The sequence below is a fragment of the Choristoneura fumiferana genome, chromosome Z, assembly GCF_025370935.1.
Source record: "Choristoneura fumiferana chromosome Z, NRCan_CFum_1, whole genome shotgun sequence".
NCBI lineage: Eukaryota > Metazoa > Arthropoda > Insecta > Lepidoptera > Tortricidae > Choristoneura > Choristoneura fumiferana.
The window spans coordinates 40907615-40930427 of record NC_133472.1 but is presented as its reverse complement, the minus strand read 5'-3'; the positions used below and the strand labels follow the sequence as shown (position 1 = coordinate 40930427).

The 22813-nt window shown below is 39.1% G+C and overlaps 1 protein-coding gene across 1 annotated transcript in view; it reads left to right on the top strand.

The window, feature by feature from the left end:
* The window catches only part of fw (CUB and Sushi multiple domains furrowed), a 164374-nt gene that overhangs the window by 130643 nt on the left and 10918 nt on the right, over positions 1 to 22813 (top strand). Inside the window, exons 5-12 of the mRNA XM_074100344.1 lie at positions 6230 to 6352; positions 8874 to 9037; positions 11120 to 11246; positions 15054 to 15203; positions 19765 to 19941; positions 21026 to 21155; positions 22215 to 22383; positions 22546 to 22780. Coding sequence (XP_073956445.1) covers positions 6230 to 6352; positions 8874 to 9037; positions 11120 to 11246; positions 15054 to 15203; positions 19765 to 19941; positions 21026 to 21155; positions 22215 to 22383; positions 22546 to 22780 — 1275 coding nt within the window. The remainder of the gene's footprint in view (positions 1 to 6229; positions 6353 to 8873; positions 9038 to 11119; positions 11247 to 15053; positions 15204 to 19764; positions 19942 to 21025; positions 21156 to 22214; positions 22384 to 22545; positions 22781 to 22813) is intronic.

Genomic DNA, 22813 nt, shown 5'->3' with positions numbered 1-22813 from the left:
TAGTGACAATACAATAATCCAGTAGTGACAATCCTAATGTCAATCTCGTAAAATATAAATAAGAACCAAATCCCCCACTGCGACCTCGACGAGCCACATAGCAAGTCTTTAACACTAACAAATTACCGCATTTTTTAAATGTTAATTAGTGTTCTCCACAAAACCCGCGTTAGTTCCACCCGAACGTTCGCTTGTAATAATGCATAAATTATGTAACAAACAACAAAGAAAAAAACATTTTGCATAATGTAATTCTCAGTTGAGCGTTACAGACGGCGGGCAACTGGCCCAAGAGCTGTTATGAAATAACGAACATGATCGATATTTATACAATACATATTTTTGACAACTGTTGATTTGCCATATCCTGAATATTCACAGACCTTATTATATCGAGGTAGACCTTAAAGAGTTTACCTATCTTGCGTGTAAAAAGTTTGATCCACGTCCAAAGTTTTGTAAGACCTAAAGTGCTCGATTGCGCTTTGAAAAAGACGCGCTGGCGGCACGCCTTTCAATCGGTTCCGCGCGCCTTTGAATCGGCACCGCGCGCCTTTGAATCGGCACCGCGCGGTCTTGATTTCCATCACTAAATCTCGCTTCGTGACGTCATCGTAGGTACGAAAAACTCGACACGCTAGGTTTCTCGTGCAAATTTTCATTAAAATCGAGCGTGAGGAGGGCGCTAGAAAGCTGTAATTTTGCACGAATATGTATGTAAACTATGCGAAAAAAGGTACAATAAAAATTTGAAAAAAAAATTTTTTTAGTGTACTTCCCATAGACGTAAAGTGGGGGTAATTTTTTTTTCTCATCCAAACTTTATCGTTGGATAGGTATTTTAAAACCTGGTATTTTAAAATCATTAGGGGGTTGCTAAAACGATTTTTCGATTCAGTGATTTGTTTGCAAAATATTCAACTTTAAAGTACAATTTTTCATTAAAATCGAGCGTCCCCCCCTCTAAAATCTAAACCGGTGGGTGAAAAATTTGAAAAAATTCAGGATGGTAGTAAGTATATCAAACTTTCAAGGAAAACTATAACGGCTAATTTTGCTTGTGAATTATTAGTAGTTTAAGGGGCTGTTTCACCATCCTTTCATTAGCGTTAACCGACGGTTAAATGTGATGCGTCTCCGTCTATTCGAACAAAACAAAATAGAGACGGCATCACACCTAACCGCCAGTTAACACTAATCAATGGATGGTGAAACAGCCCCTAAGAGTAATAAATAGCAGCCTAAGTATAAAATATACCTAAACTTGGAAGATTAAAATACGAAATCCTTAGAAAAATATTACTTACTTAATTTTTTTGTAATGGCTACGGAACCCTATTTTGGGCGTGTCCGACACGCTCTTGCCGTTTTTTTTATTAATTTGACGAAGCATGTGGCTAAATGTTTTTGTTTTTAATTATTCTTCCTTTTTTATGTAAACTTATTTTTCTATTTCATAAAAATAAATTGAATATTAATTTCTGTTTAAGTGATAGACAGCAAAAAACAATCCAATGTTTTTGGTAATAAGGTGCAAATTTCGCAACGTTCTGCTACCTTAAGCTTGCACTTTTCTAAACCTTTTCTACGATTGTTAACAACTGATTAATACCCTCCCACGATTCCAACCATTTTGTCGCGCCATAATGAAACGAAAGTAGAATTTTAATATCACAGAGGTCTTACGTTGAGTAATTTAAAGGTATTTCCAGACTGTTTACGCGGTTACAAGAGTTACGAGGTTAAGGGGATGTTTCAACACCCATTGATTCATATTATATTTGACGGATAAATGTGATGCCGTCTCCGTTTCATCCCAGCCTATATACGTCCCACTGCTGGGCACAGGCCTCCTCTCAGAACAAGAGGGCTTGGGCCATAGTTCCCCACGCGGGCCCAGTGCGGATTGGGAACTTCACACACACTATTGAATTGCTTGCAGATTTGTGCAGGTTTCCTCACGATGTTTTCCTTCACCGCAAAGCTCGTGGTAAATTTCAAATGTAATTTCGCACATGAATTTCGAAAAACTCAGAGGTGGCGAGCCGGGGCTTGAACCCACGACCCTCTGCTTGAGAGGCGATAGGTCAAACCACTAGGCCACCAACGGTCTATTCTAACAAAACAAACAGTCAACAACGCGTGGTGAAACAGGGGGTAAAAGTTATTTCGGAAATGGGGTAACTAGTTTCGTAGGCAAAAAAAATATTATTTCTTTTCAGTCCATCAGTAAGATTTTTAGAAAATAATTGACATGTATTTTGTAGAATTCCGTAGTCAACTAGGGAACCTTATATTTTAGCCATGTCCGTCCGTCTGTCTGTCTGTTTAAGAGTAAATAGCAGCCTAAGGTATAAAATGTACCTAAACATGGAAGATTCCGTAATAGCTACGGAACCCTGTCTTGGGCGTGTCTGACGAGTTGGGGACGTGTAGCCGGGTTTTTTAGCCGGTGATAGTCCGCCAATGTCTGGGTCCTGCTTTCCCATTCCATAATATTTTTTTCCGACTTAACGTCCCCATCTGTAAAGCACCTCATATAAAATTAAAAAAAAAAAACTAAAACAAGTAAAAATAAAAACCGGCCAAGAGCATGTTGGACCATGCTCAGTGTAGGGTTCCGTAGCCTTTACTATAAAGAAATGCACCACATTTATGAAAAAATACACTTACTAAACAGTCTTAAAATCTATTACCAGAAAAAAGCCTTATCTTCACGGCGCTTACGTCCTTTTGTTGAGAAGTGCAGTTTTTCGGCAATGACTCAAAAACGGTATATCCGATCATGTTGACGCCAATTTTCGTTGTAAGTATTTATTAAGCGTTACCTTTCCATATTTTTTAAACAAACGGTTTACAAGACAGAGGGGGGGGCACAATTTTTGCTACTTTGGAGTGTTATAAATGACTTTTAGATGTTTGTGTGTGTGACTTTTAGTTAGGTGTCAACAGCCACAAACAAAGAAGTTTCTTTATATTTTTTTAATACATTTTTTATTTATATGAAACTAAAAATCAGTCAAATAAATCACTTAAAATAAAAAATATATAATTATAATAAATGCGTGAAAAAAAAATTACTTAGTAGAGTGAACAATTGTTTTTACTGTTGCTATTTCATTTCCTCGCCATCGAAGTGAAAAAGCAGAGTGGTAAAACTCGAGCATTAAATCCATTTTCCCCTCGACGTGTCTATCCACCCTCGCCGTACCGGCTCGGGTGGGTATATTAACGTCTTGGTTAAAATGGCTCGTTTTATGCTCTTGTTGTACAATCTACTATTTTCAATTTCTGTTACGTGTATGAAGTGCTCCCCCTATAAATATTTATTTTTGTAATTTAACTACAAAACTAAATAGCGGCGGCTGCTACAAGACATCTGTACTCAAATTTCATTGATATATACATCTTATAGTTTTCGAGTAAAATGCCTGTGACATACGAACGGACGGACAGACAGACAGATGGACTAGACGAAATTATAAGGGTTCCGTTTTTTGCCATTTTGGCTCGGAACCCTAAAAGAAAGCCACCAAGGAGCTAGTGATAATTTTATGATTTAAATTCGGGGTTTGTTCCGCGTACCTTGATTTTAGAGCAGCTCGATATTTCGGCACAGTCGCATGCGCCATGATCAGGAGACGCCAAATTTAATTCATTATAATAAATCTGTGGCTAATAAGACGACTCCACTCCAAAAAAGCTCTCTCATAAACGGAGGCTTGTGCCACCACTAGTTATTATTAGGTCGCAGTGGCGTGGCATCAGATATTTCCGTGGTAAAGCCGAAGCAAAGATCGCTTACATCTTTCGTAAATTCTGTATGTGTTGTTGTTAAAGTGCCGACAAAACTGCTCTGTAGTTTGACATAACAATGTAAATTAAAATGTAAACTCTTAGCAGAAATAAACTTTTCTATCTATCTATCTGTTCTATTTTGTAAATATTGGGAAAGCCGATGGGAATAGAGTTATATGGACGCTTCGCCACTGCAGGCCGAGACGATGATGTGATATAACAGTGAATATTGCAATGATCAACCTTGACAGCCGGAACGTACGATTCAATTAGCTAAAGTGAAAGCCCAATTCAATTTGCTTTAAAACAAAATATCAATTGAAAATTCAAAAGCCAATCCGTACGCCTGGAGGCATGTCATGTACATGCACAAAATGCAGAGCAAAATATAATTCTGCCGTCATTGGCAAAAGGGCATTTCAACATAAAACATTGAAATGGGAATAAAAATTGAGATTTTTAATTCATCAATACAAAAATTTCATTTCAATATACAAGGCTGCAATACTTAATGTAAATATTGTTATTTATATTCGAGTGCTGGAAAACATGAAACTGTTTAAACATCATAGATATATTTATTAACCGACGAAAGAAAAACGAGGAGTTCTCAATGCGTATTTTTTTATGTATGACCACGCAAATTGTACAGATTGTCTGCATTAAATAATTCTTTTTTAATAAAGCGTATAGCTTAAGGGTGTGTTTCATATCTTGGGAAAAAATCCTAAAACAGAATTGATTGTATATCACGATTATAAATAAGTAATTTGACCACAAACTTTTACGTAATACTCCGATTTGATTATTCTTATTTATTGGATAGAGTATTCTTTGATATTGGTACTGTATACATTTTACAGTTATAAAGGAATGAGAATAGTCGTCTTGATGGCTTTTCCACTGTGAGCACCGACTTAAACTAGTAGCTAGATTTAGTTTTTTATTGAAATAATAAGTAAGGAATAACTTACTCTAACGACATTTAACGCGCAGAGCATCGTATCACTAACATTTCATATCTAGTGCTTATGTACTATGCTTATAGCACCAAACGCTGTAGTGCACTCATACATTCATTTATTGATATTAGTTTTAAACGCTTAATATAATTCAGAAAATATCTTGAAGTTATTAAACACGAATTTAAACAAGTCCATGAATATTGTAATAAATTTCCAATAGCAAAAAATTATGTCTCAAGGGATGGCACTTCGCGCTCGCATTTCCGAGATACCGTTCCGTGAGTAGTGTCTATTGTGTTCCTTCAGCACTGTATAGCTTGACTTCAAATCTGTGTTTGTAGCTCGAGTGTTATCACATCAGATATCTATATTATATAACTAATTCGGCGAAAATATATAAGCATTGTTGAGAGCTTTATTATGCGCTATCGTCTGCACTTTCCTGGTAAAATTTCTAAATAGAGAGTATTAAGTTATGTAATTTATGTTTAGATAGTTTAATTTTAATAATTATTATTACTTTTTCTGTTTTTGCCTATTATTAAAAATAAACGTATATTTGCATAAAAAATTCCATCAAATTTAAATACAAAATGTAGAGTTTCTTTTGTCAGTAATCGTGAGCGAAATCTCTTTTCTCTAAACAAACTAAGAACTTAGTAAAAGTTGAAACCCCGTTGTCATTAAAAAGTCACATCCATAATTTTGTAAAAAAAATCATTTTTTCAAATACTTTTGCTGGGTGTATTTTTGTCACTTACTGCATGTCAAACTACATTTGCATACCATATTTCAAGACGATGCAATTAACCGTGAAAGTTCCGTCCTGCAGAACATCCTGGGCCGGAACTAACCAGATGTACTACCAAGATTATTGATTTTACCTTTTAATAAAGTATAAATTTCAAGTCTATCATGACGAATTTCAAGTTGATCGAAAATATAACTTCTAAGATTCACTACCAACGACGCGACAGGACAGACAACCGTATGGTGAAACTAAATAAAATCTTGAACGGTTTGAACGATTTTATAAATATTTAAGACTGTTAAGGAAACTCGCTTCGTAGTCAGGTTTTCTAACCCTTGGCCATTCATTCCTAAACCATTCTTATTCTTAAGGGCCCCATAACCGTCGCTTCAGACCGATCGAAATGACGAATCGATAGTTTATGTTAAGATCGTTAACGATTTATTTCATCGAATACGATGTCGGAGATCGCAACAAAATCCCATGCAATCATGAATATCGTAACGATGAATCGACAGTGTATGGCTCTTTACGATCAATCGTCACGATTTTCATCAGATTGATAGTACAGACGAATCGTACCTTGTATGGGGCCCTTAAGACCCGTCATTTTGCGACTGCGGTTCCCAAAGGACCGGTCATTATGGCGTTCTTTGAGACACGCCAGCAGTGGACGTCTTTCAACTGATAATAATGATGACTTCTCTTGTTCCAGATGAGGGCGTTACGAAGACTTTCAGCTGCGCCCGTCCTCTGATCGGCCAGCATGTCTTCCTCCAACTCGTTGGTGTTGAAGGGTCCCTTTCCCTTTGTGAAGTTGAGGTGTTTACTACTGAAGGTAAGAGTATTACCAAAAATAATATCATAATTTAATAAAAAGCAACTAGACCCCGAAAATAGCCCTCTGCAGTCTACTTATCTAAATATTCGACAACTCTTGTTACATTTACTTGGTGGATAACCCGTAAATGTAGTTAATACCAGCCTTGAGTTAAGAAAAAACAATCCCTTCGAAAATAATACCTAATTAATTGTTACCCATGTCATAATTCTATGATATAAAAAGCACTTGGCTTAGGCCCGTGTAATACGAGTATTTTACCTCCTAGCTAGAGAGAAAATAATTAAGTTTATTTATTCATTCAATACAGTGTGTTGCCGGCAGCCAGGCTTTTTAAAAATGAGGTTAATGTAACGTATTTCTGTAACTTAACCATAACATAAATTCAATTCAACTTAAATTCAGACTTTGTTAACTTTCTAACAGAATAATAATTGCCAGCAATGTACAGCAAAGTAAATTGACAAGTAAGTGGATACAAGTCTATTTATTCGCCAAGTTTCTGGCGGCGCATTCTTGGCAGTGATAATCTTTCCGAATGTAGTATAAAAATTACATGTACAGGAGTCCTAAGCGGTCTACTTGCAGAAGAAACTTTTTGATTTTGAGTTATACATATGTAGACAGCAATGCAAAAGAGCGATGGAATACAAGTATGTTGGAGCGAAATAGATAGACAAGACAACTTTTCTTATGTTAGCTGAGGCTACATTGTTTAACGCACGCCGATTTACAATCGCTTTCCAAAGTAGTATCATGTTAATAGTTCATATTGTATTGTATAAAACAGTTAGGAATAATCTTTGTCTATTATACACAGTGAATATTTATAATAACAAGCTTTAAACAAAGGATTGTTATGTAATTCGTTTATATATCTTATCACTCAACCCTACGTAAGAACGTTTTGTCTACGCGTGGTTATAATGCTAATGCGTATCTACCTATTTCAAATAGAGTACTCATTATTTTTGGTTTTCCAGCTCTTGCAAGTTGTATTGAAACTTAATAATCACACAAAACTTCAATGGGAATTCCTAATAATTAAAACAAAAAACATTACGTTGTTTGAAGAGTTCCCATCCCATGCAATTTAGAACGGTGCGTAACGAAGGATATAACAATAATTGATATATGCAACAATTGATATAATTTTCATTTGATATAATCCAATTTATCTTAAAAACCAAACTTTTTTCTATTGTTATTAATTCGATTTGATGTACTTGTTTCGGCACAATAAAACATATGTTAATTATTATTTTTAAGTTACTTTTATGTTAATTTTATACCGTTATTCGAATACCGGGTGTGGTCTGCTGGCCTTTAATACGAGCAAAAAATTAAAACATAGATCGTGCTCGTCAAACTAAACAACATTAGTTCAGCGACTTTAAAAAATAATGGAGTCTTTAAATTTTCCTTTTTTCATACAAATTAAATACTGCTATCAATGTACGCCATCCTAGAACACAACTGACTTTGCCTGTCACGCTACAAACATCAAGCATTTTGCTTTACATTGCTTCTTCGAATAAACTTAAAAGAGTAAAAAAATTAAAAAAAAACTAATTATTTTTAAAAGTCGCTGAACTAATGATGTTCAGTTTGAGGAGTATGATCTATGTTTTAATTATTTGCTCATATTACAGGCCACACCCGGTACACGCATATTAAATCCCGGTATATGAGTTCCAACAGTTAAAACTATGGAATATTTTCTTATGTTGTATTACAACATTTTATATAATTTCAATGCCTACCTAAAATTGCTAGAAGTGGCTCCGAAGCGGTAACGTTTCGTGTACTCTGCCTACCCCATTTGGGAATACAGGCGAGATGTTGATGTGATGTTTTATGTCAATGCCTAGGAGCTTCGCAAAACTTATTTATAAAATAAACCGAACCTAACCTAACCCAAAGTACTGTACAAGACGTACACAAAGTCGCCGCCCATAAACATCTGCAACACCAGGGGTATTGCAGATGCGTTGCCAACCTAGAGGCCTTAGATGGGATACCTCAAGTGCCAGTAATTTCACCGACTGTCTAACTCTCCACGCCGAAACACAACAGTGCAAGCACTGCTGCTTCACGGCAGGATTAGCGAGCAAGATGGTGGTAGCAATCCGGGCAGACCTCGCACAAGGTCCTACCGCCTGCAAAATAAATGTAAGACTTAAATACATACTAGACTCAAATCAAATCATCATACAAATATTCTAATGTAATTTCCTGTGTAAACACTGTTGGTGTTGGTATATCAATAAATAAATAAATAAATTTGCCCGGCACGGGGATCGAACCCGCAACCTCTTGCTTCTGAGTCATGGTCAGTACTCAGTAACAACTTAGTTATCCGGTCGTCCTATCTTAAGGTGGTTTTCCACCGGCGAGGCGAGACGTGAATTGAAATTTGTATGGCATCGTCTTGCCTTGCCGGTGGAAAATCACCATAAGGGCGAGAGACTCCGCAGTGAACAGAAGCTGGCTTGTAAAGTTGTTCGATTTCTCGCAGAGTTCTCCAACGACCGCTGCGCCCCAAAAGGGGTGTCTGATGACGTGGAGCTGGCTGCGTTTTCGAGGAACTGTTACGAGTTCAACGTGGCTAAAGGAGGCAGCTTCGACGACGCCCGACGGCAGTGTCAGACGCACGGCGGTGACCTTATCCATGGTTTTCAGGTATTTTTCTCAAAAAATAATCATATTAGCCGTAGGACGTCCACTGTTACACAGGCCTCCCCAGCAGATCTCCAGTTGCTTCGGTTGGAAGCGGCCCGCATGCACCGCGAACCCGTCATCAAGTCATCCGTTCACCTCTTTGGTGGATCGCGGTCTCCATTCAAGAACTTTTCGGTCCCAACTGCCATCTTTTTTTAGACGATCAGATGGCCTAGTGGTTAGAGAACCTGACTACGAAGCTTGAGGTCCCGGGTTCGATTCCCGTGTCGGGGCAGATATTTGTATGAAAAATACGAATGTTTGTTCTCGTGTCTTGGGTGTTTAATATGTATTTAAGTATGTATCTATCTATATAATTGTATTTATCCGTTGCTTAGTACCCATAACACAAGCTTTGCTAAGCTTACTTAGGGACTGAACAATTGGTGTGAATTGTCCCCCGTGATATTTATTTATTTATTTACCATTTATCTTTTCTCCGAAACCGGAGGCCGTATTGCCTAGAACATTTCTAGCGCTCGCGATCGCAATCTAATGTCAGAATTCTCCTGAGGATTTCGCATACAAAAATTGACATTTGAATGCGATCGCGATGAAATGACAGATTTCACATACAAAAGCTGTCATTTGATTGCGATCGTTAGCGTCAGAAATGTTAGGCAATACGGCCTCAGAACTCTCTTCACTAAAGTTAGTTTTATTTCATTTTAAAACTATATAAGTAAAGTTTTCTTTGAATAAAATGAGTTCACTTATATCCAAGGCCCATAATTTTTTTCCATCCTATATGCAACTGCAAGATACTGTCTGATATAAAACCATCCACTGATCTAACTCATGTGCTTTTGCTAAGCAACGATAATAGGGTCTCAATCTCAATCAACTCTCACGCCTTGTATTACACAATTACCTTTCAATTGGACTCCATCGGTGTTATAATCAGTGACAGCTTTCTCACGGAGCCCCGTTTGCTTCTCGTGGTGCATTAGTGACATGCCAGCGGAGCGACATTGAAAGGTGAATGATATGGAAAACAACAAGACCAGTGGCGGCGAAAAGGGGGGGAGTCGTTTTTTTTTATTGACAAAAGAATAGTACTTACTGTAGAGGCCGGCAACCCCAGGTTCCGGCCGAGGCTTGTATAGTGCTTTTCTCAAACATTCCATGAAATAAAATAAAAAACAAAAACAAGAAATGAAGCTGGCGGGGCGCTAGTCTGGTTGCCCTGTTGTGTGGCTGCTGGCGGGCGGTAGGCGGCTGCGGGCGGTGTTGCTGGGCGTGGGCGTGCGCCGTGTCGGAGAGCACGCGTTGAAACAAAAGACGGTCGCATTGCCGGCCAGCGGCCGGGAAAGTTGTATGAAATCTCTTTGCAGGCCGCTAGAGTGACCGAGCGCAGGCAGGCGAGCCGCAGCGCCTGCAGTGCGATACTTCTCAGCCTATTATTTGTAACACAACGTCAATATTTCATGTCATGTTTGAGAAAATATACTTGTGTCCACTTTTTTCTGATATTCTCACGGACGGACTAATATGAAGAATAACTTGCTTTACCCAGAAAACAACCCAATTCTTATGTGTTGAAGTTATTTTGGATCCTTTCAATAATCAATGCCACAATGATTTCCTTGATCAAATTATGGGATACGAGTATCAAACATGACATTATTAGCACACCTACTCGCGAACCTACTCGCGTGCCGTGTGTTTTTGAGGTTATAAAAATGGGTCCAACGCTAAAACGCAAACTTAAAACGAACATTGTCGAAAAGTGCAATATAGTTAGTTAAGTACTAATGTTTTATTAGTACTTAACTTACGCTTTGTGCTCCTAAACGGGGGTTGGTTTCTTGGAGTTCTAATTATCGAGACAACTAAAACTCTTGGTCCGTGGGGACTCGAAGCAAAAAAACTTTTTCATTTTTTAAAAAAAGAAGCGTGCCCGTTCCACTGGTGACCATAGGGCTGGCTCTTTTCTTAATTGACCACTACCAACTCGTTGGCTTTACGGCCTCGCAATGTAATGCAACTTGCACGATTTTTCTTGAAAGTCTAAATGGGTTAAATCTTCTTTATGACTTGCAGGGTGCAACTGCAAGCTTCCTCACTCAGGAGTTGGAGCGAAGAAAGGCGCAGCTAAAGACGCAGCTCGTCTGGATCGGTGCCCAGAAAGAACCCGGCCTGACCTCCAGAACTTGGAAATGGGTTGACGGTGAGAAAATATACAAGATATTTTAAAATTAAGTACCTACTCCAGAAATATTAAAGCAGATTGCTGGCAAATTTGATTGTAAATTTTATTTAAAGCAAGTTTGATTGTTATTAAAACACCCGCGCCATGGAGCCGTGGTGGCCTAGAGGTTTGACCTATCGCCTCTCAAGCCCCGGCTCGTACCTCTGAGTTTTTCGAAATAAGAGCTTTACGGTGAAGAAAAACATGCACAAACCAGCGAAACAATTCAATGGTGTGTGTGAAGTTCCCAACACTGGGCCCGTGTGGGAACTACGGCCCAAGCCCTCTCATTGTGAGAGGAGGCCTGTGCCCAGCAGTGGGACATATATAGGCTGGGATGATAATGGTGACCCGCGCCTTTTCATGTCTCTAATCCTAACGGTTGAAATTACGAGATTTTATCCCCATCCCGTGGGAATAGGTAATAAAATAAGTAACCTAAGTATGTGTTATTCCAGTCCCGCCGTTGTCACGCGTAGGAGTAGCAAACACACACATATACTCACTAACTTGCACATTTGTAATGACTATTAGTGGAATAGTGAGAATCAATTTATTTTTTCCAACTCTCTAGCTTACTTTATGAGGTTTTTTTTAATTAGTGCTTCGCAACACAAAGCAAGTTAATTGAAACAAAGAATAATTTTCTAACGAAACAGTTAGGTACGCGATATTTTAGCGAAACTTTGTCAAAAACACGTACAAAAACATGCTAAAACCTATTGTGTGAGACAATAATATTCGCACCCGGCAAAACCCACGATTCTTCCAACAATACTAAAAGTTTACACACAGATATTCGGCAACGTAAATAACTACGACGTACCTACCTATTATTTCAAAACTTGTGTGTACCCGCGGCTTTGAACGCATAACACTGCTGCTGCTAAATTGAAATCCAAGGACTTCACTAAATTCGCAAGGGAAGTCCCAAAAATTGCATCGTGGATTTCATTAACGTTAGCATAATATAAGACACCCGTGTTTTATGTCTCTGATCCTAGCATTTGAGATTTCGAGATTTATTAATATCCGTCCAGCCGTTTTAGCGTGAAGGAGTAAGAAACATTAACACGCATATTCGTAATCACAAACTTTGCATTTGTAATCTTAGTATTAATAAAAGTAATAAAATTCCCATTGTTACAATAAGAACCTTCTAAAGGCTCAGACTTCAGTAAAATACATGTAAAATATTTTCCAGAGATTTCAAAACACTAAAACAGTACCGATCCCTCGCCAGGTGTAGTCTTTTGTTCTGAACTATGCAATTCCCAGTTAAATGAATGAATTAATCCGAAATGTTCCCGTGTCCATTGTACATACTGCAGCATTACAACGCATGAGTGAATCGTGTTACATACTTTTTGGCTGATTTCCAAGCGTTTTCACTGGCCGGTTTTGAGCTGGCTGTTAACTTTTTAATTCTATATGTAGTTGGAATTTGATTTGAAATTTAAATTCTGTGTTCTGATTGTTCTTTCGGCGTTTTTGTTTAGGATTAATTCCTTGAACATTTGTTGCTGAGTGCGGAGCGTACCTACATCAGATTTGAATTGATTTTTTTATTATAATACTTAGTCTCCAGTGCTCAGTTTTGGTGTTATTTTACCAGTTCTTTGTGGTGTCATTTTGTGAAAGTGCCGTTGGCTAGTGCCACAACCTTTTAACTACGAATTCTCGCCGTTTTTTCCTGCGCCCGTGCTCAAGGGCGCTTTATCAGCATCGCCGATTTTTCATCGGTTAAGTTTTTATTTCGTTATTGCCTAGGGCCGTGTAAGTTAGGTTTTTATGCTATGTTGTGGGCTAATTTATAAAATTGATTCCAGTCCGACCTTTACCCCGACCTACCTGATGTAGGTACCTGGTGTTGTGGTGTTTTTTATAGTACATTTGCGAGTCCATAACATAGCAGCTTTAAAGCGAGATGGCATGTGTAATAATACAGGGAAAACAATATTTTAAACTGTTGAAATTTCCAGGCATATTCGCAGCAAGCCGCACTTGCATTGTTCGCTCGTGTCGTGTGGCTACTTAAGCGATTAATGTCTTCAAATGAGTTCAGAGTAGCTCGGCGCGTGTAGCTGAAAGACTGTGGGTTTTTATGAGAATCCTAATGAAATACTCTTTTCACTTCTCATTCTCTTCAAATGTTTTCGAATGGAGGTTTATCGCCATTTTCAGTGATTGTCTATAGACAATTTTTAGGGCGTGGAAATTTTAATAATCTCAAAATGACAACTGTGATAAATATTTAAAAACACAATTGAATTTCGTGAAAAACAATTAATGATTTTACAAATATGAATCTGTTCAATTATATTAAGGATGAATTAATTTTATTTTATCTTTTAAAAAAGTTTTTCTATTTTGAAACTTTTGGCTAAATTTGCAAGCACTTAACTAAAGCGTCAATTTACAAAAAAAGAAAAGAAAAAAACCGCGTTACAATTTTTTTGGCATCTGATTTTTGAACAGCAGGGCTACAACGAAACTCGAAAATCGAAGTTCGTGTCGTACCGTCCCTCTCACTCTCGTATTAAATAATATAAGCGTCGGCGAGACGGTACGATACGAACTTCGATTTTCGAGTTTCGTAGTAGCCCAGCAGATTTCCATACGTAAGTGGTATTGAACGTAAGTTTTTAAAAAGTAACATTGTAATTTTGAACAGAAGGTCTTTTTTTCCTTGCATTTAAAGTGAAAAGTAGTGTTTAACGCGAGACTAAACAACCATAAGGCTTGTTTAATCCCTTGTTGAAAAATCTACTATTAAATTGAAAGAAATGCAACAACAAAATAAAGGACGGGTAGCTCGGAAAACTTGCGCGTTAAAACCGTGGCGTACACTACAGGACTACAGACAGAGTGCATAAGTATTTCCATTGGGAAAAGTCGGATATCAATCAAAATGGAACGGCACTCTTTTCAATCAACTATTGTATTAAATGAGTGGCATTTTCATATCCATTAATACGGAACTTTATTATAGATAGTGCCACAGAGTTGAGAAAATACAAACTGAAATATAGATGCATAGAAAAACCAGAAAAATAAGACCAGCGCTGGAATCGAACCCAGGTCCTCGGCATTCCGTGCCACGTGCTATACCACTACAGCACCACTGTACAGTGATACAGACACGAGTTTCTCCTATGCACCACATATCTCAGCTTGTTTGTTTTCTCATTTAGTCATTTAAGCAGCGACACTAGCGACATCTATGCTGTAGCCCTCATCGAGAAACTTTCAGCACCCCATTGGAACTAACCGCTCACCCGGACAAGAGATGTCGTTATTAAGCAATCAAATTAAGATTGGTTTTTGGATTGGTTTTTTAGATTCCAATAAACCAATCTTAACCAGAGTTGAGGTCACGCACACAAGAATATGTCGTGTTATTACACCAGGATTTGGCCATTTACTCATTCATTTAATTCATTCTGCTTTTGTGCAATCAGTTCTTTTGTAGCTGTGTGTGTAATCATTCACTTCAACTCTCGTGGCACTACCTATACATAGTGTCTAATGTCAAAACGGCTTTACAGTCAAGGAAAAGGACATCTTTACACTTTAGTACTACATTTAAGCTCGACTGTACGATGGATATCGAAGCTTATTGAGTTCTTATTTATCTTGTAAATACGAACTTTTCTGATAAAATACCATGGAAAACCATTACGCACTTCAACTGTGCATGACCACTGCCGTGACCAAAACGGGGCAATTACACAGTCGTCAACATAACCTTTTTTTTTCATACTCAAACATTTTTTTTTCTCACAGGTGAGATAGTCTCGAAGCCCGCTTGGGGCAAAGACCAGCCAAACAACTACAACGGCGAGCAAAACTGCGTGGTATTGGATGGGGGGCGAGCTTGGCTCTGGAACGACGTCGGCTGCAACCTCGACTACCTTCACTGGATTTGCCAGTACAGTGAGTGTCTCTCTAGGTACATATCGACCGTTTGACTTGAGCTTGCGGCGATGCGAATGCATTTTTAATCCCTTTTTAGGCCCCTGGTCTCAATTGGCGGCAGAGCTTGAAACCGTAATCAAAAATATTGGTACCAAGGTGGTCATTCCGGTACTATTTTGGTTGGATAGTGTCACAATTGGAAAACAAATTGTCAGAAGAGCCGTAAAAATAAGCACTTCTAGTGTTTCTATTGCTTGGTCTCCTGAAAAAAAAAAATTTATTTTTTTATTTTGACATTCATCCAACTAAATCAGCGATGTACCTATACTGGCGCTAAAGCTGCAGGTATGTTAGCTGTATATACTGCCCTCCTAAGCCAAAAGGCGCTATCTAAAAAAAAACCACTTAAGTTATTAATACGATTGCGTAGCTTAAAACATTCTGCATCACATGGTGTAAACGACAAAAAAGCGTTTTTTTTTTCAGATAGCGCCTTTCGGCTTAGGAGGGCAGTATATTGGTACCTACTAATAAACCAGTACTTTGGTACGGTTTCAGGCTCTTCGCTGAATATTGTCTGTATATCTACATTTTCCTAATTATTCTGTAGAAAATGACAAATTAGGAGTTGTCGAATACCGTATTTCGAATACGAGGATCATGCCAAAAGAAATTAGATACTCCATGTTTATTTGATTGATACTGGCCAGTACACCACCGTGAAGGCTGATTAAATAGCTATAAATTTAAAAATGGAATACTCCGGAAATCTGCGTAATATTTTTTGATAGTACCTACATTACCTACTGCAGAGTCCGCGAAATAGGGGATTGCCGGCCGTAGTTATAGATGGCAGTGTTAACGAGGCCATCTAGAGATACGAAGCCGACAATCCCTGTTCGCGGACAAGGCTTGTATAGTGATTTTCTCAAATAAATCCAAGGAAAAAATATCATGTCACTTCATGAACTCATATCGGAAACAATAACACTTATTTGAATAAAAAACTACTACTCGTTTTAGGTATAAACCGTATACTTAAGTATTTGTTTTTTTTTTCTATTCCCGCCAAAACACAGCTATTTTTTTGTAAGCTTAGGGTTAATGTTTTAGCCACCAAATCTTGTGATGATTTTATTTACAAAAAAATGAGGATCCCTTATTAATTGGTTATTTTAATAAATTATTAACAATAAATGTCAATCCTTGTTAATTATTGAATACCTGATTTATTCTAATTAAATAATCTAGTCAAAAAGAGATTAAAAAGTAAATACACATTCACGAACTAGGTACGTTTTTTTTAATTGGCAATATGCCATAGATAGTCTATAAAAGAAATAACACCCACTGAAACAAAAGACAATTTCTTTGCCGGCCTTGGCCGGCAATGTTGTATGAAATTCCATTACAATCCTTTAATTTAAAATTAAAACGAATCTTCAATAAGTGCTATACAATGACGTACTTGACGTTCTGTGATCACGAAGATAAGGACGACATTCCCTTAGATGTTTGAGAAAAACATGGTTTTTCAACGTTCTCGTTCTATAGTAAAAAGATCTCATTCTGTACCCTGTATTTGTGTAAACTACGTGTTGACCTTTATCTTTGCGAAATAATTTGTCGTCTAACACACATTTCCGAAATTCCTAGCTCCCGTCTTCCTCCATCACACATATTTCTTAATTCCCTCTGATTTCTCCTTGGGTCTTTACTTGTACTTCATAATAACTTTAAGAGGGCCCCATCTCGTCAGATCAGACTCAAGCTTGTCAAAGTTGTCACCGTGCTCGGCCGGCCATACTCCCGGTCACAACGCATGAAGACTAAGCTCCGATTTTTTCCTTCTTAGCGTCCATTATCGTTCTACAATGTTTGAGTGATATACTTAAATAAATAAAACTGTATGATGTGGAAAATTTGATATTTTTTAGCCAGCATTCACAGCAAAAATATGGTCAGTAACGTTAAAACTGGGGTAGAGTTGACATTTCTGTAGATCATGCCACTACTTACTTTACGTCAGCTGCTATATTGGAGTTAAAAATATTCATCCACGGCCTATATCAGAATTTCATAACATTATTAGTAGGTATAATATGTTTCATTTCGCTGAAATCTGAAATTGTTGTCATGGTTGCCTCATTTTTCACCCTTAAGCTGCAGTCTGCGGTCTGCGGTCGCATTCGGATTCATATCCATTTGCAAGGCCAATTTGATTTGCAGTCCGAAATACCTCAATTCAATTAATTGATTGCTCTGATTTATGTTTCTAATGGTGTGCCTGAATGGGCTCAGACCTGACAATTAATTAGGCGACTTAAAATATAGAGGATTGACAAAAGCCGTTTTAATAAAACTGGAATAATTGAGCCGGGAAACTTTGACTTAACAACCATAAACACATGATCTATTATTAAAATGTGTAGCAAGCAATTAAAACACTACCAACCCGATTGCAAGCATCAAAACTGACAGCTGCCATCGATTTTATAGCTGGCGACCAGTAGCGGCTTTAGGGTAGGTCGCGGTGGGGCGACCGCCCAGGGCGCTGGACTTAAAGGGGCGCCTTTAAGTCCGGCGCCCTGGGCGGGGCCTATACCTACTTTGTAGAAAATTCCCAAAAGTCGGGGGCGCCGTGGAAATCTCGCCCAGGGCGCTGGAAGTGCTAAAACCGGCACTGATTGCGACCTCATAGTGAGATGCGTGTAAGATAATAATGAGCCAAGGTTTGCACTACTTGCTACGCAGCTGCGTAGCAAGTATTTTATAAGTGTAATAATAAAAAAACGTAAGATGAAAGTATTTGTTACGTTGTAGTACAAATGGCTGTGGCGTAAGTAGGCGTGTAATTGCAACTGTGAAAGATGTTTAATTAAATTTATAAGTAAGTATAATTAGCTCATAGCTAATTACAAATGCGGTACAATCCATACTAATATTATAAATGCGAAAGTGTGTGTGTGTTTGTATGTTTGTCCGTCTTTCACGTCGAAACGGAGCGATGGATCGACGTGATTTTTGGCATAGAGATAGTTTATGGACGCAAGCTGAGCTGAGATTTACTTACAACTTTACAACTTAATAATGACTGGTATTTTTAGCAAAATACGTGCGTTTGACACTCAGATAAGAGTGCGATAGTTGAATAGGTGGATTGAGTGAGGAAAAGAGAGTGAATTATTGGCTGCGGGGGCGCATATTCGTACTTAGCCTAGGGCGGTTTGAACTCAATATCAGGCACTGATTCACCCACGCCTCACTTGCTGTACTTGTCATTGACCTCAAGGAAAAAGTTAAACAACCCAGCGGGAATCTATTTGAAAATACAAACTGAAATAAAGATGCACAGAAAAAACAGAAAAATAAGGCCATCACTGGGAATCGAACCCAGGTCCTCGGTAATCCGTACCGCGTGCTATACCGCTACCACTGATGGTCAACGGTACCGACACGAATTTCCCCTATGCACCTCATATCTCAGCTTGTTTGTTTCTTACTTAGTCACTTAAGCAGTGACGCTAGCGACATCTATGCCGTAGCCCTCATCGAGAAACTTTTTTTTTTTCTAAATCTATTTGTTGCTGTGCCACCGCCTCCAGCTCGATTCATTAATTAACCCCGCTTCTGCGAATTATAAACGCCGTTTTTTAAATTTACACACATATGAGACACAAATACACAAATATGAGAGTATCTGTGATAGGCTAGTCCATGACTAGTCGGCGCTAGTGTCACGAGATACATGACAACTTTGATATTTATGTCACGTTTGTCAATGGTTTTATAGTGCAAGACTGTCAAATGACCTCACGATCGATGAGAAGGTCAAATGGACCTCACGATCCTACCGCCATCTAGCGATAGTTTGCCTGTTAAGAAAACCCTCACTCTACGCAGGGAGTTTTTTTTTAAATGTTCAGATCTATATCATACCTGGGCCAATCAACTATTTTACCGACACTTTGAGCGTCTCCTGCGTTACCAAAATTGTCTCTGGCGTTACCAAAAAATCGTACCTACTTCCAACAAGATTTTTCACGGTTTAATAGGTTGAACTTACGTAGGGCATGTATTCATGTAATAAATACACCATCTATTAAATTAGAGAAAAAACATGTTTACTTGCAAAAATCTGCAATTGTTTGAAAAATGTCGCGGACAGATTAGTGTGGGTAAAAAAGTTGATTGGCCCTGCTACAGCGTCTGGGCGATTTTGAATTGAAATATGATATAGCTAAATTATGCTCCTCGCTCTGCTTCTCGCTCTGCTCCTCGCTCTGCTCCTTGCTCTGCTCATCGCACTCCCGCGAAGTTATCCATGCCGGCCACACAGTGCTCTAGGTACTCGTTGTTAAGCCTTTGCAAATCATTTGATTGACACACAAAAACCGAAAAAAGAGGTAGCATAGGGCTCGACGAGTAACGAAGCCACACTACGTTTCTGCCGTCTTTCCTTGCCACTTCCCATGCTCTCATTCAGTGTGTAACTATAGCTTATATTTATTTGACTCGCACTGCTTTTGAACTGGCTATTTTTATTTATTACCTACTAATCAATGAAATTTTTCTGTAGTGCCACCGACTTGTGGTAGCCCGGATAAGCTGCTTAACACTACGATAGAGGGAGACAGCTACACAGTGGGGTCTTCTATTACGTACAAATGTCCCGAAGGACACATGCTGGTAGGAGACAAGACGAGGGAGTGCAACCGAGATGGATTCTGGTCTGGCGCGGCGCCTAACTGCAAATGTAAGTTTGATTTTAATTTGTCAGTTTTTGTGACTAGTTTCGACTACCTTTTAACTTAGGGTGCTGTTCCAAAATTACCCAATAATGTCGTTGGTCACGCGACGGGTTAAAAGTGAAATCTGAAATGGGGTACCTTCTACCAAAAGTACCTTAGCCAAAGTCTTGTAGGCGGCACTTTCAATCGTGTTGTTATTGTGTGTATGACCATCCAAAAACTATTGTTAAAGTGAAAGTTTGAATGTTTGTATGTTTGTTACTCGACACAAACACGTCACTAAATGATTGGATAACATTTGCCTCACAATTAGTTGGTATCCTAGATTGACCATTGGATAATAATTTTCCCGTAAACTTCACTATCTCTTTCTAACCTCATATCGCTACGGAAAAAGGCGGTGGAAGCGATTTGACTCCGAATCCATTAGACAATATTCCACTCCAAGATTAGAAGACGATTCACGAGAAGAAGCTTCTAATATCCCTTTTTTGAGAAGCGTTGGGTTTCACCACTAGGTATACTAAATCTAGAAAAAGTTTTATCCCATTATACAAAAATTACGCATCCTGGCAAATGTTGTGAAAAAAACGTCGATAAAACTAAAGGAGCGGCAACACAGCTGTTTAAAAAACGGCGATGGAACGGCATCGTAGTAACGCATCGTATGCGAATGCGAACCGTTTTTACCGCATGCCCTCCACATCGCAAAAAAAATGGTGCGCATACGATACGTCGTTGCGATTCCGGATCGTCACCGTTTTTTTAGCAGCGGTGTGGCCACGGCCTTACACCTTATTAAGGGCCTTAGCACACTTGCGATTTGCGAGCGAGTTGAAAGCGAGGCGAGCGCACAAGATTTGTCGCGTACTCGCCGGAAAATTCATATGGAGTCCCAGCTCTAGACGCGGCGAACTCGCGGCGAAATCGTTACGCAATCGCAATGAACTCGTTGCACGCTCGCCCACAAATCGCAAGTGTGATAAGGTCCTCAGGCTTTACAGTTCTACAAGTCGGAATACTACTAAACTGAGTTCAAGATTAAACCGAGATTTTCAAGCTGCCAATGAATGACCATTTTCTTCACAGACGTGAACTGTGGCGCTCTAACTCCGGTCCAAGATGGCGACGTCTCCCTACCCGACGTTCGGACAACGCACGGCGCGCGCGCAATCTACTCTTGCCGCGAGAATCACACACTGGTCGGCGACCAGGAGAGGTAAGACCACAGAGTAGAAAACAGAAGTAATTTATTGAATTAGGCATTACTTAGCGGAGGTCCATTTCAATGAATAATCAATTACTTTGCTCACCCACGACTTTATATTTATAAGGTCTGTTGATAGTCAGTGTAAATTCCCCAAGTACCTACTTCTGCCCACTTCATTTTTGGGGTTCCGTAGTCAACTAGGAACCCTTATAGTTCCGCCATGTCTGTCCGTCTGTCTGTCCGCGGTTAAGCTCAGACACTGTTATTTAGTACTAGAAAGATGTCATTTGGCATGAATATACGTATCACATACGTATCATTCTCGCCGACAAAGTGGTAAAATAAACATGTTTTTGGGGTACCTTCCATAGACGTAAAGTGGGGTTTTTTTTTTCTTAACTAACCCTATAAATAATAAATAAATATCACGGGACAATTCACACCAATTGACCTAGTCCCAAAGTAAGCTTAGCAAAGCTTGTGTTATGGGTACTAAGCAACGGATAAATATAATTATATAGATATAGATATATACTTTAATACATATTAAACACCCAAGACCCGAGACCAAACATTCGTATTTTTCATACAAATATCTGCCCCGACATGGGAATTGAACTCGGGACCTCAAGCTTTGTAGTCAGGTTCTCTAACCACTAGGCTATCTGGTCGTCAACCCTATAATGTGTGGTATCGTTGGATAGGTCTTTTAAAACTATTGGGGTGTTGCCACGACGATTTTTCGATTCAGTGATCTGTTTGCAAAATATTCAACTTCAAAGTGCAAATTCTATTCGAACAAAACAAACAGAGACGGCATCACATTTATCCGTCAATTAATTTAATCAACGAATGGTGAAATAGGGAGTTAGTCCAACATCTCGTAGCATGGTGAACGGTTGTATTGCTCAGATGAACTCTAGTTGAGTTTGAAACGTCAGTGTAGTTAGGTGATGGTGATAATTAGGTTTACCTATGTGATTTGTATGTGTTCTTACAGCGTGGAGGCGTGGAATTGTTTTTAGTTCATTGATATTCGTTGTTAATGATAATCATGATGTATTTTAGAGTGTGCGGCGACGGCGGAGTCTGGAGCGGCGAGCCACCGAAGTGTCTGTTCGACTGGTGTCCGGATCCTCCCCCTGTCTCGGGTGCCACCGTGGCCGTCGGCGGGCACAAGGCTGGCTCGCTGGCCACCTACACTTGCCAGAACGGGTTCATCCTGTTTGGACAGCCGGTAAGGAAATTGACGTTAGCTTCCAAAGAGCCAGCTAGCTAACCCAAAATACAAAGTAGAGCAGTTGAAATTTTCACACAGATAACTTATTCGTATTTTTATAAAAATATTTGCTCCGACCGGGGTTTGAAATTGATGTTAATCTAAATACTTTATGACCAGAGTGTATCCTGCACCCTGGGCGGCCTCTGGTCCGGCACTCCCCCGTCCTGCAAGTACGTGGACTGCGGCACTCCCGCGCAGCTCCACAAGGGCTCCTTCCGTCTGCTGAACGGCACCACCACCTTCGGCTCCGTGGCGCGCTTCGGCTGCGAACAGGACTACTGGCTCGCCGGGGCTGAGGAGCTGGTCTGCAACCGGGATGGGAAGTGGTCGCATGATATACCTTCCTGCGAATGTGAGTATCAATATTCAAAAAGTTTATTCTGCA